This window comes from Pelodiscus sinensis, chromosome 31, assembly GCF_049634645.1.
Source record: "Pelodiscus sinensis isolate JC-2024 chromosome 31, ASM4963464v1, whole genome shotgun sequence".
NCBI lineage: Eukaryota > Metazoa > Chordata > Testudines > Trionychidae > Pelodiscus > Pelodiscus sinensis.
Window position 1 is genome coordinate 2,329,270 of NC_134741.1, and position 21,069 is coordinate 2,350,338.

Genomic DNA, 21,069 nt, shown 5'->3' on the forward strand with positions numbered 1-21,069 from the left:
TCTCACAGAGGGTCTATGGCAACATCCAGGTGGGACAGGCTGCAGGGCTGGGGCAATCTCAGAGACCCCCATGGCCTGACTGCCTTGAATCTCCTTTGTGAGGTTTCCCCTTGAGGGTCACATCTGGGAGTATCTCTGTGAAGATTTCCCCTTTTCCCAGGCTGCAGTGAGCAGGAGCAGGGGAAACAAGAGAATGAGAGAAACAAGAATGAGGGAGGGGTGCAAACACTCAACGAAAATGGGATTTGAACCCATGCAGGCAGAAGACAATGGATTAAAATCCCATCACCTTCACCACCTCACCTGAACTGTGGGGCTTGTTTCAAACTAGCCAAAGCCAGCGCTGCCGAGAAACTTTGTACCACTCATTACCTAGCCAGGGACACCCAGGGTGGGAAGATTTTGCCTTTTCACAATGTTCTCTGGGCTACTGTACAAAGCTCAGTGCTGGTAACAAAGCCAAACCTCCTGGCTGCATCTAGACAGGCATGATTTCGCGGAAATACTTTTAACGGAAAAGTTTTTCCCATTAAAAGTATTTCCGCAAAAGCGCATCTAGATTGGCAGGCGCTTTTATGCAAAATTTTGCCAGTCTAGACACACCCCCTTGGTGCCCAGAGATGCGCTGGCTAGTCACAGTTGTCACAAGAGTGTGCTGTTATACAGTTGATCATGCCGCACAAGAGGCATTTGATTAGCATCACAGAACAAAAATCCAGAGCAGCTCAAATATACCTTTAACAAGTTTTATTGCAAGCAATTAAGGAGCAGTTTTAAAAGCAATATATACACACCTAATAACTAGCAATTAGAAAGGCATGTTAAAATTGAATAAACAGTCTAAATCTAATTCTTAACCTGATCTAGCAGCCTAATTCTTAATCCAATAGTAACACACACACTCTCACATCCCATTCACCCTCTAGCGCTGGCCAAACCACAAGCAATGTTGGTTAATTTGGGTGAGGCAGAAGTCCGACATGCACATTACCCCAATATGCTGAACTGATGGGCTCTGCTCTCTAGGGCAAATTGGTGTGCTATATATAGTCCCTCCACAAGGGACAGTTTGAGTGGGGGTGATGTCTGATGATCTCACCACCTGTGACTGCTTACAACCGATCTTGGAACATTCTGCTTACAACACCCAATTCTGCTTGCCTAATCACAAGCAATAAACAATGGAGTATCCTTGGTTGAGTTCTTCCCTCGCTGACTCCTCTTATTTGGGAACTTTGCGCCTCCTTTGTACAGTTTTGCTTCTCTCAGTGCACAGTCTTTTTTCATACTGTCCTTTTTCTTAAAGTGATAAACAAGTCCATAATTCACCAGGACACTGAGTCAGATCCTAGTATGGCCTTTCTTCAGCTCACTTACTGTTCATTCACTCATGCCAACCATTCACACTACCCTTTTGATTCGTGACAAGAGTTTTTCTCGTGTGAATTCTCCAATTTGTAACAAGGCCTCACCTCTCCCTGAAGCTTTTCCCACACTCAGAACAATCAGGGTTTCTCCCCCATGTGGATTCTCTTATGCCTAACAAGATCTGAGTTCCTACTGAAACTTATCCCACAGTCAGGACACCTGAAGGGTTTCTCCCCTGTGTGGATTCTCTTATGTGTAACAAGATGTGAGTTCCTACTGAAGCTCTTCCCACAGTCAGAGCAATTGAAAGGTTTCTCTCCTGTGTGGATTCTCATATGATTAACAAGATGTGAATGCCCACTGAAGCTTTTCCCGCAGTCAGAGCAGCTGAAGGGTTTTTCTCCTGTGTGCATTCTCCTATGTATATTAAGATGTGATTTCCAACTGAAGCTTTTCCCACAGTCAGAGCAGATGAAGGATTTCTCCCCTGTGTGCAGTCTCCTATGCAGATTAAGGTGTGATCTCCAACTGAAGCTTTCCCCACAGACAGAGCAGATGAAGGTTTTCTCCCCTGTGTGGATTCTCTTATGTGTAACAAGATTTGAGTTCCTACTGAAGCTCTTCCCACAGTCAGAGCAGTTGAAAGGTTTCTCTCCAGTGTGGATTCTCACATGATTAATAAGATGTGAGCGCCGACGGAAGCTTTTCCCACACTCAGAGCAGCTGAAGGGTCTCTCTCCTGTGTGGATTCTCCTGTGTCTAACAAGGTCTGATCTCTCACTGAAGCTTGTCCCACTATCAGAGGAGTTAAAACATGGCTCTCCTGTGTGGGTTTTCTGATGCTGAAAAAGATTTGAGCGCCTACTGAACCTTTTCCCACAGTCAGAGCAATAAAAGAGTTTCTCCCCGGTGTGGATTCTGCTATGTCTTTCAAGGTTTGACCTCTTACTGAAGCTTCTCCAACAATCAGAGCAGCTGAAACGTTTCTCTCCTCTGTGGATTTTCTGATGTTCAATAAGAGTGGCACAGTCATTGTATGTGGAGGGTGCTTGTTCATGGGGGATTTTCTGTTGAATGGTTTCTATGTTTCCTCTCAGCCCTCTGCTCCTGTGACTGGATTTACCCTGTCCCCTCTCTGGATGGTTTCCCTGCTGCCTGTCTGGGGTATGCTGACTCTCACAGGTCTCTCCCTGCTCACATATCAGGGAAACATGCCCTTCAGATCTTCCCAATAACATCCCATGTGGAGCCATTTGCTGAAAACTCTCCTCATTGTTCTCACTCAGTGTTCCATCACCTGCTGGGAAAGAGAGAGAATCCAGACAGGAGTCATTCCCTGTGCTGAGCTGAAAAGAAAACTCTGAATACGGAATAGAAAAGGGAAAACATGGCCAAATAATTCTAGAAACGTCAATAATCATGAGCTGAGCCCATCCTCCTTCCCCATAACCCTTTCCCAAAGGAGACAGACCAACCTTTGCCCCTGTTCTGAGTGGAGTTGAAGAAAGGCTGAAAGGTCAGTGAGACTTGAGAAAAATGCACAAGTGATGCCTGCTAGGAGGACACCAAAATTGGTTTCTGAGTCAGTTTAGCTGATTGCTCACCTGTGTGGGTGTCACTAATAATCTCCTCTTCCTCACAGCCCTGGAGATCTGGGATCCACAGCTCTTCCCTTCGGTCCACCCAGGAGATCACATGGGCTTTTGAGACTGGAAATCCTGTTTGAAGGACAATTAAAAGTGCCTGATCTTGTTCATTAAGGTCTGTGCCATTACTGCTTCCAGAGTAAGGATCTGACTCCCCCCACACCTTGCAGTGACTGGCTGGTACAAGATCCCAGGGCACAAGTACCTGGGGTAAAGGTGCATCACCCCCTGCCTGGGGAATGGCTTAGCTGATTCCTTAGGGGAGCTGAGTGCTCTGTTGCACCCTGAAGAACAGTGGTTCTCAAAAAGTGGTCCACTAGTGGTCTGTGACCATCTTGCAGGTGGGCCCCAGGCTTGGGACTTGCCTCTGAGCCTTCAGTATGAAGCCAGCACTGGTGCTGTGGCTCTGAGCACCCCTTCCAAGGTTGGAGCACCAGCACAAGCTTCCCACTATGGGGAAGGGGGAGAGCAACCCTTGCAAGCAGAATATGACTTGCAGAAAGAAATGGCTCCATGTGCTACCACTCCCCCTCTCTCTGGCTGGAAAACACTCCGCTGTAGGCTTTCCCTGTAGCTCCCACTGGCCATAATACTGGCCAATGGGAGCAGTGAGGTGGAGGGGCACAGTGCCTAGGAATGGTGGGAAGTATGGAGACAGGTAAGTGTCTTCTCCTCCCTTTCAGATGCCACATCCCTGTCTCCAGACCCCCCCACTCCCAGCACACTGCTACACCCAACCTACCCTCTTCTACACCCATTTTGTCATCACAGGTGGTCGACTTGCAGTCTGTGGAAAGGCCTGCATTGAGCAATGTGAGCCAAGATCTAAAAAGGTTGAGAACCACAGCTCTAAGGTACAATTAAGTCTCCATCATGGCCCATTCCATCCCCTTGCCCATCCCAGGGCAGGACAGGAACATGCTGCTCAAGAGCCACAGGCAGGGCTTAAACTGCAGTGGCCACATGGCAGGTCACTAGAACTTGGAAAAGATCCAGCAGGACCTCCACTTCAGCTCCCCAAGCACTTGGTCCACAAAGCTCCTGGCTGGGGGGCTTGGCTCAGACTCTCTACTTGAACCAGCAGGAAGCAGTAGAAGTTGCCTGAGCAATGAGGCAAACCCTTGGCTGGCTGCTTCAGACCCTGCCTATGCTCCATACTCCTGACCCCTCACTATGGCTAGATGGGCCCTGACACTGCCCACAATAGCAGCTACTTTCATAGCTGGCCATGGCTGTTTGGCTGTGCTGCTTCTTCAGGGGGGTGTCTCAGGGCCATAGCTGCATTGTTTCTGCCCCTGACCTCCTCTTCTGCTGCCTTGGTTCTACTCTGCCCCCAGCAGAATCCTCTTTGTGTGGATTCCACCCTGGCCTCCCCTTTGTTGTTCCCCTCAGCTGCACAGAATCAACCATTTGCATTTTTCCCAGTGCATTCCTCACTGTCAGCCAGACCCCTTCTCAGACCTTCGTCTAGTACTGGGAAGATCCCCTGGTGATGTTACAGAATTAAAATATGATTATGTAGGTCATAGCGTTACTACTGCTAGCACAAATTTTGTTGTAATTGTGTTTGTCATGTATGGTGTCAATGGGTGGTGTCAATGGGAACATTCTGATGGGATGATTGTGAGTATCCTGTCTGCCCATGGACAACATTTTTGTACCTCAAGTTATGAATATGGACCATGCACCTATATTTCAAATATAATCACTGCTGTCATAAAATGTCATTTCCATCCAGTCTAGCCAGCACCTGTGAGTGGTCCATCCACAAAACATGCAGGGCCTGGAAAGCTCATACCCACCGGACAGACTTTCCCATGTACTTTTCAGACAGATGGAAGGCAATATCCACCCTGGCTCATCAGAGCAGACAAGGGCATGAGACCAGCTCACGTGAGACTCAACTCCATCTCACTCCTGTGCATTTCTACTCAGTGCTGGGGGCTTTGCTTGGAACAATGAGTCCCCCTCCACCTGAGCGTCCTATCAGCTACACACGTGCAGCTGCCCAGGAGTCACACACTGCCCAGCAGAGTGCACACAGCTGGCAGCATGTGCTCAGGTGCCCCTCCCCCACCTTATGCTGCTAACTGCACAGAGTAAGGGGAGAGCACTGCTGATCTCAGGGCGTCTCTGAGCCTGTACCCCAACTCGGAGGGAAGGAGGGGGGGGGGATCAGCAATAATTCCCTGCCATATATGGAGTGGGCCAGACTGCCTGCTCTGCCTGAAGAAGCTAGGCGGCCAGTTTTTAAGCCCAGCAGCAATAGTGGCCGAGTGCACGTGGCCAAGGCCTGAGTGTGTAATAGCCTAATGAAGTCATGGAGGTTGAAAGCTATGTGGCTCCCAATCCCGATTGACTCTGCCTCCATAGCGAGTGCTGGGGGAAATGAGAAGAACTCTGGCTCCTGGGTGGACACTGAGCTCATGAGCTTTTGCCTAGTGATGGAGGTTTTGCCTAGTGAAGGGATGTGTTGCTGCTCCTGCTTCTTATGTGCTTTGGAGAAGAGGAAGAGAAAAAAGTCGTATGTTTCCTAGAAAGGGGCAGCGCTGCTCTTATGGCTCCAGGGCAGGTGAGATAAAGGGCAGACAAGGGCATGTATTCTACATCAGCCGTTTTTTTCCAGACTGAACAATCTCTGAGCGGCCCTGTAGGACGCAGGCCTGATGGTCAACAAGGGGGCCCGAGACTGGCTAGAGCTTCCTCTCACTCTTGCATATCACACAGAGAACAGCTGCAGGCTCTACCGGCTGATTCACGCAGCAATACCACCTATGCTGGGATGTCCTTGCCCTGGGCATTCCCCTGAGCTGGAAGAGCCCCTGGGCAGCATGTGGCTCTTCCTGTCACAGAGGCAGGCTGTGCGCACCCTGCTGATGAAATGGGTTTTCTGTGCCCTCAGGCTGTTTGTTCACTGAGTGGATTTGCCAGCAGTTTAAATCCTAATCCTCAGCTTGTTATGGTTTCATTGCAGCCTGCTCTGCACTTTTAAAAAATATTCACCCTCCCCAGGACACTAGGAAGACATCTCCGCAAAGGCAGCCTAAAGGGTTTACAATTAAAAAACCCACCACCTAAGTCAGATCCTGCATCAAGTTCTGCTCAAGTAGAACCCCTCAGCTCTCTGCATCTCTCTGCTCTGGATATTCCTTCCCCTCAAACTAACCTCTTCTGCCAGCTGTCAACTGAAACTCACCTTGGTCAAATGTAAGCGCTTCCTCTGTCCCTTCTGATAGGAGATGATGCACCCGATGGCCTAGAACTGCAGAGAAATCAGGGCTTGGGGTTTGCTCTAGCAGTGGAAAATAGTGGGGGTGCCACATTCCTTCCTCCTCCCCATCGCATAATTGCAAGGTGTGAGATATGCCAGGAAGAACATCGACAATCAGGAGGAAATTAACACCAGCTCCTTACCCCAGCCTCAGAGTTGCCTCAACAAACAAGAAAAGGGAAGCTGAGCTTGGACTGAACTTGTTCTTGACACTCTACCCTTGGTGCAGCCTGCTCTCCTCTGCCTAGTCTGAGCATAGGAGAGTGTGTCCAGGCACCAGCAAACACCAACAGCTGCTGCTGGGATGCTCCAAACAGCCCACCCCCACCTCGTCCCACTGACCCTGTCATCCTCCTCCTATTCTCCCAAGCTACCCCACCCACTTCTTATTTCCCCATCATTTGACCATCTTTGACGTCCTCTGCAGGGTCCAGAAGGCACCTCGTTAGTGGAACCCCCCTTGTGGCTCCACTTACTGTGTCTGTGGCCATTCACTTCTTCGTGTACAGCCACGCAGGCAGGCACTTTAGAGCAGAGGTTCCCAACTGCCAGTCCATGGACCAGTGGTGGGCCGTGAACTGCTGGCTGCTGGGCCACAACACACTGACCGAGCACATGGGTGGGTGTTGCACTAGGACTCAGCAGCAGCCAGCAGGAGTCTGGGAGCCCATTACTCCATCGGACCCAGCAGCAGAAGCAGGAGGAAGCGATCCCTGGCTCCAGCCAGGCAGCAGGAAGTGACTCACAGCCTCTTGCCTGCTAAGACTCTGGGGCCTGACAAAGGCCAGATCCCTGAGCCTGGGGTGGGGGGAGAAGGGGGCAGTGGCACTGCTGGGCCCCACAGCTCAGGCTGTAGCTGGGAGGGGGAATCACCCCCAGAGCCAATGGTATTTAGAAAGCTGCACCTGAGGAGCCCCTCCCAGGGCAGTCCCCCCAGCCCAGCCTCTGCCCCAGGGCAGGCAGCACTTGGAGACAGGGCAGAGACACCACCCTTCTGTCCCTCCTGTCCCTGGGCCCCAGTGTTCCAGGGGGAGGGTTTGTCCCCAGGATGCTCCCAGCAGAGGGGATGGCAATCCCTGCCCGGGCCCAGGGAAGCTGCCACCGGCTCCCAGGGTGTGCAGGATGGGGTGGTGGGGGGGGGGGAGCTATCCATGGGAGGGAGGGGGCAAGGGTGCAATGGAGGGAAACTCTCGGGGGGGGTCACAGGGAGGGAAAGTGGGATGCAGGAAGGGGCGGAAGGAGGGAATCTTGGGGGAGCAAGAGCAGCCTGGCTGGGGAAGGGAGCGACATGGGGCAGGGCTTGTACAGAAGGAGATGGAGAAGTTACAATGGCAGACCCCTCACCCCATTGGGCAGAACGGGGAGGGCAGCGCTCACTGCTGGTAGCACTTGAAGACACCAGCTCCTATGTCCCAATAAAATGTCTAAAGTTTCAAAACAGGGGGCCCCAAATGCCCCCTACTGCTGTGGGTGCCTCTCCTTGCACCCCTCCCTCTGTAGGGATTCAGCAGTAAAAGGGACTTTTTTTTTTTTAAGTGCAGATATCTGCAAACTCTGATCTGTTAGGGACTGGTAACTATTATTTGCATATTCCTTAATTGTATTATGAATATGCAAATACAATGCTACCGGTTTGTGACTGGGTTTGGCAGTTCCCAGCATGAGAGAGGTTGGGAACCACTGCCTTAGTAGGAACGCCGGCCGGCCGGAAGACAGCACTGACGGAACAGCAGCAGCAGAGCAGCCCAGAAAAGGAGGGGCTGCCCAGAAAAGCAGCAACTGCAGCAGCAGCTCAGCAGGGTTCCAGGGCTGCCCTCAGCAATGGCTGCTCCCGCCAGTAGGAGCCTCAGCAGCAGCAAACCCAGCTTCCTCACAGGCTTCTCTCTGTGCCCCACAGAGCAGCAGGGATCTCAGCAGCAGTAACTAGTCAGAGGGCCCTGGGCTCCCTGTGTTCCCCAACCCCCTTTAGTGCCCAACATAGAAGCCCCATTCCGCTAGCAGCCAGAGGGGTTGCTAAAGAAAGGGAAAGACAGATGAGGCACAAACGGGCAGTGGCAAAATGAAAAGGGGCAAGTCGAGGTTGGATCACAAGATGATGAAAGTGGCCACAGGGGATTCGTCTGCCTCCACTGCTGCCCAGTTTTCTGATACCACCAGCAACTGGCTGTGCTCCCTCCAAACTCTCTGAGAGCTGCAGAGATCTCTTCAGCTCCTGAAAGCTGGGCTCTGCAACCAGATCTGCCCCACGGCCCAAGGATGGCGATCTCCAGCCTGAACTCCTCTTGCTCACCCCCATCTTGTGGCACAGGGGGTGGAGGTTCCTTGGTTGCCCCTGAGGCTGGTGTCACCAAAGTCAGTGATCTCCTGGACAATGCTTGGCAGGACTGGGTGGATCCCAGGGTGCTTGCCCAGTACATAGCACTGCCGACACAACATGTCCTCCAGGAGGGAAAGGATGCCCTGTTGCCTGCCTGTGTCACCTGCCTCACTGGAGCTTGATGTCAGACCCTGGCCACCGCTCTGAGCCTCCCCTTTCAGCTGACTGGGCTGGTACCCTTGTTGGGGTGCGACACGTATCATTGTACCTGTGTCTGGGGAACTAGGACAATAAACCCGGCCGAGAGCCTTTGCCCCTGAACGGGCCTGTGTTTTTCGACAGCAACAACCTGAACTGTGGGGCTTGGAGAAGCCCCACGCTCTGCCAATACAGCATAGGGGAACCCTACAGCCACTAACAGCAGCCATACCCAGACCCACCTGCTGATCATGTCTGGGCCCCTTCCACTAACACCTGTAGTCAAGGCACAACATGGGCAAGATGGTGGGGAACCACTTGGCTGTGGAAAGAGCAGCAGCATTGTAATGCCCTTGAACCAGCTTCCCCTGGGAAGGGCCGTGGAGGGGACAGTATCTCACACAGGAGCCAGGATTACTGGGGCTGATACTCCTGACACTGGAAGGCAGAGGACATTGAGGGGCCTGAACCGAACCCAACCCAGCTGCTCCTGAGCCCACATGGCTACTGTTACCCAAGGGAACAGGAATCTTTACCCAGCCAGCTCACAGCCTCATAATTCTCCTGCATCACATCCCTGTAGAGGGCTCTCTGACACGGGTCCAGCAGGGCCCATTCCTCCTCAGAGAAATACACAGCCACCTCCTCGAAGCTAACTGGCTCCGCCACAGCCATTTCCTGTCCCTGGCTCTGCAGGCCATGGGCTGAGCTGGACACAGACATGAGAGATCCGCAGCCTGTCAGGGGGAGAAGAGTAAATGGAGACATTTTAGAAGAGGCTTTTAATCCTTTCTACACCCCCAATCTGCCCAGACTCTGTCCCTGGTGACACACATGCTATACTCTGCCACTGTGGGCAACTGCTGAGTATAGATATTCCATAAACACCACACACGTTAGATCCCAAATCCACATTCATTTCTCACTGTACCTGGCTTGAGTTACAACATTACTGCTCCTGTAATAATGGGATTCAACTCTCAGCACCCACTGTTTTCAATAACAAGCCACATATTCCCATCTGAACATGGACGTAGGTTAAATGTAGGCTGCTGCATTTAAAACCCTTAGTCTTCATTCATTGATTTGCAGCACAAACTTTGTCTCTCATCTGACAGACTTTATAAACCCTCTCCACAACAGAGTGTCAGTGAAGTTAAGTGTTCAGGTGTTTATTAAATGTGTGTTGAGTGCTTGTAGGATTCATGAGATCAGAAGACAGATATCCTGTCATGCAGTCTGACCCTCTCTGTGGTATAAGCCATTACAGTTAATTCAGTTGCCCAGGCACAAAGCATTGTTTCTCCACAGCATGTTTTCTAGAAAGTTGCCCAGTGATTTGAAGACATTAGGGCTACATCTAGACTGCAAGCCTCTTTCGAAAGAGGCTTTTTCGAAAGATACTTTTGAAAAAGCCTCTTTCGAAAAAGAGCGTCTAGACTGCAAGCAGTACTTTCGAAAAAGCAAGCTGCTTTTTCGAAAGAAAGCACTGAGGGAGTCTGGATGCTCTCTTTCTAAAAAGCCCTGTTTGCACTCAAGAACGCCGTTTTTCGAAAGAGCACTTTCGAAAAAAGGCATTCTTCCTCGTGAAATGAGGTTTACTGCCGTCGAAAGAAAAGCCGCATTCTTTCAATTTAATTTCAAAAGAATGCGGCTGTAGTCTAGACGCAGGTGAAGTTTTTTCGAAAAAAGGCTACTTTTTTCGAAAAAACCCTTGAGCCTGGACACAGCCCAAGAGATGGAGAATCCACCAGTTTGTTGCTCATTTGTTTCAGCAGCTTATCCTCTTCCCTATCAAACACTTGTGCAATTTCTCTAGCCTGAAATTGCCTGGCTTTAGCTTTCACTTATTAGCTTTCACTGAGCTGCACCCACTAGACCAGGGGTGAGCAATAAATGTTGGTTGGGGGGGGGGGGGGGGGGACTTCAAGATTTTGGAAAGTGGTCGAGTTGCACTCCTCCATGACATTAATGAAGGAAATGCATTAATTCTGGGATGGACATTGGGAGCAGAGGGAGCTTGGATTAAAGGATTGGGATGCAAGAGAGAGAAAGAGAGAGAGAGAGAGAGAGAGAGAGAGACAGACAGGCCTGGGAGGGAGTTTGGGTGAAGGAGACAGGCTGTGACCTGGGGCACTGGATTAGCCAGCTACTCATTAGATATTTAAAGTAACATTAATTTAGAGAAAAGTGCCAGCGTGGACAAATAAGGGGCTGTGAATTTCTGACCACATATATGTTCTCTTACATATTTAGCAACCGGTGGAGAACAGAGTTTGGGAATGTGGAGTGGAGGGCAGAGATTAGAAGGTGAAGGAAGAGGTTGGGTTGCCAGTCTCCTGGCCAGCAGCCAAGCACCTCTTTCAGACCAGCAGGGAGCCTCCCCAACCCTTGCACAGGCTGCAGGGCCACGTGCACATGTGAATTATGAGTCGGAGGGTAAGGGCATGGTGCTTCATTTCTAGCCAGAAACTGGTCAAGGACATTGTCCTGGGGGTGGAAGCAGTGGCTGAAGCGTTCCCCACTCCTGTCCGGGCTCTCAGTCGCTTTGTGAGATTGGGCGTGGCAGGCACAGACCCAGCCCACAGCTCCCCCAGCATCTGTGGGTTGGATCCGATGGCTTGCCCAGGTGGTTCCAGCATATGGGCTGTATTTTACCCAGGCCTGCACTAGTCTGAAGAGCCCTTGGAGATCCATCACTTTCTCGCCATGAACAAACTGATACAGTGGAAGCCAGTCAGCTCTCAGCCTATTTATTGTTTGAAACCAACCCCAGATTGAAACTGACTAAGCAGTGAAATCTGAGCCTGAAGGTGCCATCCACTGTGTGCTTTAATTTCACCTCTTAAGCATCACACCCTGGAGACCAGTGTTTCTCAAAGTGGTTTGCAGGTTCCCAATTCAGTGCCCCTGGGTCTGCTCACTGATCAGCAGGTGAGATTTAGGGCTGTGCGTGTTGTGGTTGCTGGGTTTAGTTGGTAAGTTTAATGACAATCCCATGAAGATGTTTTTGATGAGAAAAGTCCCATGATTTAAAGAATCCCCACCTGCAAACTCACCCAGTCTGAAAACTCCCAGGGATTTTCTTCTTGCTCTCTCCAGTGCAGAGGGCAGAGTGTCTGTGGGGGAAGGGATCAGAGAGGTGAGACTCCAGGCTCTCATATTTATAACAATGTCCCCACTGTGAACTCTGCGTTTCCATTGTATTGGAGACCAGACACACACACAGGTGTTGAATATGAAAAGGTTTGAAACCTTCTGTTTCCTCTCTCACTCAGGCACCTCCCAGCAACAGAGCCAACATCCCTATAGCCTCACACCCATCCCAGGAGAGACAAGCTGAAAGTGAGATTACCTTTCCCACCTCACCCCTTCCCACTTGGTTTCTCTGAGTCACTTACCACCTCTTGTCATAACTTAGACCTGTGGTGGCAGAAGGCATTGCCATGACAGTAACTTTACCCATTTTGAGCCCTTTGACACTAATGGGAGGTTCAGAATTTGCAAACTCCTGGCTCTAACTGCAAGCAGTTGGGTCTGTTTGCTCAGTCTCTCTAAGGAGAGCAGCATGATGGGGTCACCATTCTCCATGTGGGAAAGGAGGCAGGGGAAGGTTGGCTTCAGAGGCCAGATTCAATAATCTCAGATACTTAAACCACTTTCCCTCCTCCATCCCTTCTAGATACCTTTGAACTCCCTCAGAGTCTCTGACAGTGCAATCGTTTTCTGGGAGAAACCACTGATTTGTTCTTCCAATTCAGGAGAAATCTCCTCTGACTGCTGGAACTGCTCCGTCTCACACCTGGACAGAAACAATGTCATGTGATTGTATTTCATTTACTGATAAGTTCTGGCTAGTGAGTCTCAGCTCTAACAGGCCTGGAGTTAGAATTCCTCCAATTCTCCCAGCCTGACAGCAGGTGCAACACAGCCCATGGCCGTGCAACCTTCCCCTGAAAGGCCCCATTACTATTCTTCACCTCTGGCCTGGAGAAAACAGCTGGGGGAGAAAGGGGAATTGAGTCTCCCTGGCCAACTCACTCCTTGGTCTCCCGGTGCTGAGGGACAGGAGGTTTCCAGGTGAAGGGCTGTAGGAATCTGCCCACTACAAACTAGACTAAGACACCAGCTCCCCCTCATTCCCCAGCTCATTCCACAAAAGTGTCCAAACAGCCCTCGGGTGGGACAGACTCTGGGTCCCTGCTGCCCTGGGCTGAATGTGCCCAGTGCCCATGTTCCAATGAGAGGCCCATGTTCCAGCCCCCCAGTCCTGAGGTAGCCAATCCTCAGAGACGTGACAACTCTAGGAAATATCTGACGTCAGACTGTGCCCCAGAATTGAGAATTCCAGAGTCTTCTGTGCAAGGGTGAGACCCTCAGAATTAAGTGAGTCAGAGACATTTGTATCCAACACCTGGCTATAGGACCCTGGGGAGATGTGGTGCTAACATCAGCTCCAAGCTCTTTCCCTGCACTGTGCAATTTGAGGGGAGCAAGAACCACGTACCTGCTCAAGATGTTTCTGACGTCCTAGAGAAAAAGGACAGAAAAGATTCTCAGTCCCATTGGACACACATAGGGGGCCCCAGGGAAAAGATTTTGCAAACATGGGAAGAGAGGCCCCGCTCTGGCCCCAGGGCCACTGATTAAATGCACTAATGGGGCTTTGCCATCTATAATGCCTCTGTGCCTGTAACTCTGCAAAGCACAACAGTCACTCACATGGCAGCAATGCACCCACCAAATTACACCCAGATCTGATGGCTGGACCCCAGTGCTTCTGATTCAGCAACATTCCTTCTCTGTGTGGGGAGCTGGGATGTTTCTACCTCAGTCTCACCTGCAGGAATTCACTTGCTGGCTTCTGACATGTCCCCTCCAGCTCACTGATCAGCTCACTGAGATGGGAAATCTGCATGGAGAGTTTCCTGACCGTGTCAGTCTGGAGCCTCCCAATCTCTTCATCCAGCTTCTCCAGCTGGGCCAGCAGGAGTTGCTCTTGTTCCTCCAGGAACTGCCGCAGCTGCTGAAACTCGGCCACAATCTTCTGCCTCTCGGCTTGTGTCTGTTTCTGTATGAAAACACGGAAAGGTCTGGTCAGGGGCATGAATGGAGCCCAGGGTCCTTTCATAGGAAGCTGAGTGTGCAGCACAGAAAACTTCTTGGAAAACCTTAAAATTTGTGACACTTGACTCTATTCTGTGGGTACTAGGCAGAGGTGTCTCTCCCAGCATCTCCTTTGGCCCCGTGTCCCTCTGAAAGAGATGTTCCCATGTCTGTCATGGGCAGCATGTTCCATTATTCATAGGCACTGGGAATTCAGACTCAGAGCAGCAGGAGTAGCACTCAGCACCAACCAGACAAAGATACCCAGGGAGGAAAAAGAAACAAGTAGGGTTAGGTCCTGCCTAGGGCAGGGAGCTGGACTCAATGACCTTCTGAGGTCTCTTCAAGCTCTATGGTTCTATGAAACAAAGTGAGCAAGCCCAGCAGGCAACCCCTCACAGGGACATTCAATTCCCTTCGGAAGGATTTCAGGCACTCCAGGGCTTTATAAGGCAGTGGGCCGAGGAGCTTGTGAACAGGACAGCAGCGATGGATGGTGATGGGTCTGCTGCTGTTACCTGCACAGTGTGTGCCATGTTTGTCTTCCTCCCGGAAGAAAGAACAGATTTCATCTGCACGAAGTGCAAGCTGGTCGACATTTTGGAACAAAAAATTAGAGGACTGGAGGCCCAAGTGTCGACCCTACACTCGATCAGAGAGGATGAAGACTTCCTTGATAGAAGGCAGCGTTTAATCCTTCAAGCACAGCAGGCAGAAGAGCCAGAGAGGGCAGTACATGACCAAGAACAGAACTGGCAGCATGTAACTTCTAGAAGGGGAAAAAAGCCAACACGGGAATCCCCCAATGCTACAGAGGTAAGTAATCGCTTTCAAGCTCTCTACACAGGCTCTGCAGTGCTGAAAGCTTTGGAAGGGACCTCACAAGGAAGAAACCTGAAGGGAACACCATCTACTGGAAGGCATGGCATGGCATGTTAGGAAGAGATGGGATCCACCTAACGAAGAGAGGAAGGAACATCTTCACGGGCAGGCTTGCAAACCTAGTGAGGAGGGCTTTAAACTAGGTTCGTCGGGGAACGGTGACCAAAATCCTGAGGGGAGTAGGAAAGTCGGATACCAGGAAGAAATGCAGAGAGGAAGGAGCAAGAAAGGAGGACCCCTGTTTTGAATAGAGAAGATAGGGCAATCACTGGTTACCTGAAGTGTTTGTACACTAATGCGAGAAACCTGGGCAACAAACAGGAAGAACTGGAGGCCCTGGCCCAGTCCAAGAAATATGATTTAATTGGGATAACAGAGACTTGGTGGGATGACTCGCATGACTGGAGCGCTGTCATGGAAGGGTACAGACTGTTCAGGAAGAACAGGCAGGGGAGAAAAGGAGGAGGAGTTGCAATATATGTAAGAGAGCACTACGATTGCTCTGAACTCCAGCATAAAGAGGAAGAAAAACCTGTTGAGAGTCTATGGGTTAAGTTTAAAGGAGCAAACAACAGCAGTGATGTTGTGATTGGTGTCTGCTACCAGCCACCAAATCAGGTGGATGAGGTAGATGAGGCTTTCTTCGGACAACTGAGGGAAGCTTCCAGATTGCAGGCTCTGGTTCTCGTGGGGGACTTTAATCACCCTGACATCTGCTGGGAAACCTATACGGCAGTACACAGGCAATCCAGGAAGTTTTTGGAGAACATTGGAGATAACTTCTTGACACAAGTGCTGAAGGATCCGACCAGGGGCCGTGCGCAGCTTGACCTTCTGCTCACAAACAGGGAGGAACTAATAGGGGAAGTGGAGGTGGGTGACAACCTGCGAAGCAGTGATCATGAGATGGTAGATTTCAGGATCCTGATCAAAGGAAGAAAAGAGAATAGTAAAATACACACCTTGGACTTCAAAAAAAAGCAAATTTTGACTCCTTCAGAGATCTGATGGGCAGAATCCCCTGGGATGCTAACATGAAGGGGAAAGGAGACCAGGACAGCTGGCAGTATTTTAAAGAAACCTTAGTGAAGGCACAGAAAGAAACCATCCTGAGGCGTAGCAGGAGAGGTAAACATGGTAGGAGACCGGATTGGCTTACAGGGGAAATCCTTGGTGAACTTAAGCAAAAAAAGGAAGCTTACAAAAAGTAGAAACTTGGACAAATGACCAGGGAGGAGTTTAAATGTATAGCTCGAGAATGCTGGGGGTTATCAGGAAGGCGAAAGCGCAAATGGAATTGCGACTGGCTAAGGATGTGAAGGATAACAAGAAAGGTTTCCACAGGCATGTTAACAAGAAGAAGGTGATCAGAGAGGGTGTGCGGCCCCTAATGGATGAAGGGGGTAACCTAGTGACAGATGACGTGGGGAAAGCTGAAGTACTCCATGCTTTCTTTGCCTCTGTATTCATGGACATTGTCGGCTCCTGGACTTCTACGCTAAGTGACGCAAGATGGGATGAACAGCCCGTGGTGGGTAAAGAACAGGTTAGGAACTATTTAGAAAAGCTAAACGTACACAAATCCATGGGTCCAGACTTAATGCATCCGAGGGTATTGAGGGAGTTGGCAAATGTCATTGAGGAGCCTTTGGCTATTATCTTTGAAAAGTCGTGGAGATTGGGAGAAATACCAGATGATTGGAAAAAGGCAAATGTAGTGCCCATCTTCAAAAAAGGGAAGAAGGATGATCCAGGGAACTACAGTCTTACCTCGGTTCCTGGAAAAGTCATGGAAGGCATCCTTAAGGAATCCATTTTGCGGCTCTTGGATGAGAGGAAAGTGATTAGGAATAGTCAGCATGGATTCACAAAGGGCAAGTTGTGCCTGACCAATCTGATTAGCTTCTATGAGGAGGTAACTGGCTCGGTGGACATGGGAAAGTCAGTGGATGTGATATATCTTGACTTTAGCAAAGCTTTTTATACGGTGTCCCACAATATTCTTGCCAGCAAGTTAAGGGAGTATGGATTGGATAAACGGAGTGTAAGATGGACAAAAACCTGGCTAGACTGTCAGGCCCAACAGGTGGGGGTCAACAGCTTGATGTCAGGGTGGAGGACAGTTTCTAGTGCCCAAGGATTGGTTCTTGGTCCAGTTTTGTTCAACATCTTTATTAACAACCTGAATGAGGGAATGGATTGCAAGTTTGCAGATAACAGTAAACTAGGGGGAGAGGTAGATAGGCTGGAGAGCAGGGATAGGGTCCAGAGCGACCTTGACAGATTAGATGATTGGGCTAAAAGAAATCTGATGAAGTTCATCAAGGACAAGTATAGAGTCCTGCACTTGGGATGGAGGAAGCCCAAGCATCATTACAGGCTGGGGTCCGACTGGCTAAATTGCAGTTCTGCAGAAAATAACCTGGGGATTACAGTGGATGAGAATATGGATATGAGTCAACAGTGTGCCCTTGTAGCCAAGAAGGCTAATGGCATATTAGGTTGCATTACGAGGAACATTGCCAGCAGATCTAGAGAAGAGATTATTCCCCTTTATTCAGCTCTGGTGAGGCCATATCTTGAGTAGTGTGTCCAGTTCTGGGCCCCCCACTATAGAAAGGAGAGGGTCCAGCAGAGGGCGACCAGAATTATTAGGGGGCTAAAGCGCACATGACCTATGAGAGGCTGAGGGATTTGGGTTTATTTAGTCTGAAGAAGAGAAGACTAAGGGGGGATTTGATAGCAGCCTTCAACTTCCTGAAGGGAGGTTCCAAAGAGGATGGAGCGAGGCTGTTCTCAGTAATGACAGATGGCAGAGCAAGGAGCAATGGTCTCAAGTTACAGTGGGGGAGGTATTGGTTTGATATTAGGAAAAACTATTTCATTAAGAGAGTGGTGAAGCACTGGAAGGGGTTACCTATGGAGGTGGTGGAATCTCCATCTCTCGAGGTGTTTAAGTCTCGGCTTGACAAAGCCCTGGCTGGGTTGATTTAGTTGGGACTGATCCTGCCTTGGGCAAAGGGCTGGACTTGATAACCTCCTGAGGACCGTTCCAACCCTAGAACTCTAAGGCCACACAGGAGTCTGCTTCCTAACACAGCCGTCCCACTGCCAGTCCCTGTCGGTTCACAATCACAGGCACCTACCAGATACTCCTGGCTTTTCCCCTCTCCCGTCACTTTCCATCCCAGAAGCTTTTCTCTCTCTTCTCTCAGAGTCTTCAAATGGGCCGCCAATTTTTCCTGAAAAAACAAAAATAAGCACAAGGGCAAACCCTATAAGATTTTAGGAGCCCATTTGTCAGCCTTTAAGCTGCACAGTCCTATTTTTGTGGTTCTCTGTCCCTGTCCAGCAGGCACTCAGCTCTGGACGTGGCTTTGTCCATTGAAAAAGAGACAGGAGGCGATGGCGTATGCAGCAGGATGCCTGTGAGGATGGACTGGTGGTGGCACCTTTGTAAAGAACGAAGATGCAAGTGGGAATTAGGGAGGTAAAAAGGGTTAAAAATACTAATCATGTAACCGATTACAATTTAATCAGTTACAGTATTTTTAACCTACTGAGAGGCAGGGCTGATAGCGGACATGGGCTCTCTCGCAAGGTCTGCCGGGAGCGGTGACAAGGGCTGCCGGAAAATGGGGACTCCCAGCAGCTGAAGACTGATGTTAGCTGACAGGGTCAAGCAGGCACTGCCGGGGACAGTGGGGAGTTTAACTGGTAACTGGCACTAATAAGCATTAGCTCATCAGTTAACCAGACTGAACTCTTGCTACAACCCAGTCAAATCCCAGTGGTGCCTGGCACTGACCTGAGCTGCCTAGGCCAGCAACCTCCTCTAGTGCTGGCTGCAGCATCTGAATTTAAACCCTCATGGACCAGACCAGGAGTTCAGCACCCCAGTGGGAAACCACCTCTTCCTGCTGGGCCTGTGACCCATAGCAAGGCGTCTTTCCCTCCTAAGGGCCACACTTCATCACTTTTCAGTGATCCTGAGGGGCAAGTGGGAGTGTAGCCTTGGACTGAGCCCAGAGAGACCAGGGTTCCGGGCTAAACTCTATCACTGATGGGCTTGGTGATCATGAGTGACTTGCTGCCCCCACTTTCCCTTCCTACCATTTGTCTAACTAGACTGTGATCTGCTCAGGGCAGGAATTGTTCCTTGCTGGGTGCTGTGCAGGGCCCAGATGCCATTGAGGGTCTATAAGGCAAATGACAGATTATTACTGCTTCTCATCCAATCAGTAACAGCTTGTAAACTCCTCTTCTCCAGTCCCAAGACAGCTCACTCCTATAGAGTGGCCTGCAGCTCCTGTGATCTAAACCACTCTGATTGTTAACACCTCCCCTTGTGCAAAAATCCCTCCTGTCACCAGTGAGGGCTGGGTCTTAGGACTCAGAGTCTCAGAGAAACATTTCCCACATCAGGTATCTGTACAGATTTGATGTAAGTTGCCACGCAGCCAGAGCATTTACTTTTTACAGCATCTCTAGTACCATGAAGGCTTTACAGAACTGTGTCACACCTATGCCAGGTAATAGTCAGTGAAATCAGCCTGTAATTAAAACCCAATGTTTTTTCCCATTACACTGGACAGCAACTCTGTACCTTGTACTCCTGGGCAGCTTCCTGTATAGGCACCACTGTGTGAGCTCGGGATCTGTCACACACCACATAGACGGGAGTTTGATCTTTGTCATGGAACAGCTTCAGAGTCTCCTGGTTTTCCCCACACATCTCATCCCATCTTGCCCTCTCTGCTGCCTGGAAACTCAGTGGCTTGGCTAGTTCTACCATGTTTGGCAGCTGCCTGTTGGGCTGGAAGGGTCCCTGCTTTTCAGTGTCTCTGCACTGAGGGCTGAGATGGGCCTGGTAGACATTGTGCCCACACTCCCGAGTGACAGGGGCTGTGAAATTCTCCAGACAGATAGGACAAGATGCTTCCTTCCAGAGACTTTCCATGGGGCTCTCTGCAGCCATAGCTGCCTCTGGGCTGGGGAACAAGGGTAGTTCCATTTCCTGAACTCAGTAATGTAGGGGCAGGTCCAGAGGGAGTGTGTGTGAGGTACCAGCACTGAGGATAAAAAGAAAGTCAAAATTAAAAATCAAAAATCCCCAAAAGCTTCGCTCACCCACTGCCCACACCAGGGCCTCCATTGGGCACCCTCAGCCAGAACCTCCCCAACTCTCCCCCACTCATGCCAAGGCCCCCTCTTCTCCCTGTGTTCAAACCCTTCCCACACACACTCTGCAGTCCCCTCTCACAGCACCTCTGTACTCCCCCGGCCCCTACCCAGCTCTCAGCCCCCACCCAGCCCAGCATGAGCATCAGGAAGCACAAACAGCTCCAGAAAGGGAGCGACATGCACTGAGCTGAATTTTTATAATTCCACAATAGAGGAGAGTGCAGGCAGCACTGAACCAGACCGAGGCAAGGCCATTGCCCAGCCGGAGAAGTCCCCCCCCCCGACCCTGCCCCAGCGGGTGCGCCCCAATACCTAAAGCCTGACCCACAAGCAACATAGGATATAATGGAGATTGCCTATCTCCTAGAGCTGGAAGGGACCTTGAAAGATCATCAAGTCCAGCCCCCTGCCTTCACAGCAGGACCAAGTACCATCCCTGACAAATTTTTGCCCCAAATTCCTAAATGGCCTCCGCAAGGATTGAACTCACAACCCTGGGTCATAGCCCCTCCCCCCCAGCTGTGCCAATCTCCCCAACTTCCATAGGTCGAGCTGCAGCCCTCCCCCCCCCGTTCCCTCCCCAACAGCCTGTGTGCGCCCTTCGGACAGACCCTCCCCCCGCACTGATGCCCTGCAAGTGCCAGGTAACACGGATGTTGCCCCCCTCAAGCCCAACCCACCCCCGCAGGGACCCAGGCGCGGCCGCCCCGGAGCGGAGCCGGGCCCCGCAGCCAAGCGGCGGGGAGGGAGCCTGGGGCGGGGCCCAGCAGCCGCCCGGCGCGAACGCCGAACCCGCTGCCAGCCGCGGGGAGTGAAATAAAGCGACGAGAGACCTGGGCGACATTCAACGTCCGCGTGTTCGGCTTCGAGGGGCGGCACCGGGCCCGGGAGCCCGACCAGCCCCAGCTAGGCCCCGGCGCTGGCCCGAGATCGGCGTCACTGAGCCACTGCACATGCGTGGTGTGACGTTCCCCATTCCGCATTGTCGCGGCCTGGTTTTCAGTTCCTCCGTCTCACCCCCCCTTCAGTCAGTCTCCCCCCTCCTGTTGCGGTCCCGCCCACCCCGCCGTGGTTGGACCTTGGCTCCGCGCGCGCAG

General features: G+C 50.9%; 1 protein-coding gene across 5 annotated transcripts; it reads right to left on the minus strand.

The window, feature by feature from the left end:
• Window positions 1-732: 732 nt before the first annotated feature.
• On the minus strand, window positions 733-20,965 carry LOC142821595 (uncharacterized). 5 transcript variants are annotated; one of them, XM_075913052.1, is made up of 11 exons: window positions 20,806-20,965; window positions 19,395-19,860; window positions 17,935-18,030; window positions 13,641-13,871; window positions 13,308-13,330; window positions 12,487-12,602; window positions 11,860-11,919; window positions 9,337-9,537; window positions 6,211-6,276; window positions 2,973-3,086; window positions 733-2,668 (listed from the first exon to the last, which is right to left on the minus strand). In XM_075913052.1, exons 2-11 carry the CDS (start codon window positions 19,800-19,802, stop codon window positions 1,506-1,508), a joined length of 2,478 nt encoding a protein of 825 aa, XP_075769167.1. In that variant the 5' UTR covers window positions 19,803-19,860; window positions 20,806-20,965; the 3' UTR covers window positions 733-1,505. The 5 variants fall into 5 exon arrangements, with proteins under 5 accessions (XP_075769167.1, XP_075769166.1, XP_075769165.1 ...); XM_075913051.1 differs by having other exon boundaries at window positions 733-2,665; window positions 11,848-11,919; XM_075913050.1 differs by having other exon boundaries at window positions 11,848-11,919.
• Window positions 20,966-21,069: the final 104 nt, after the last annotated feature.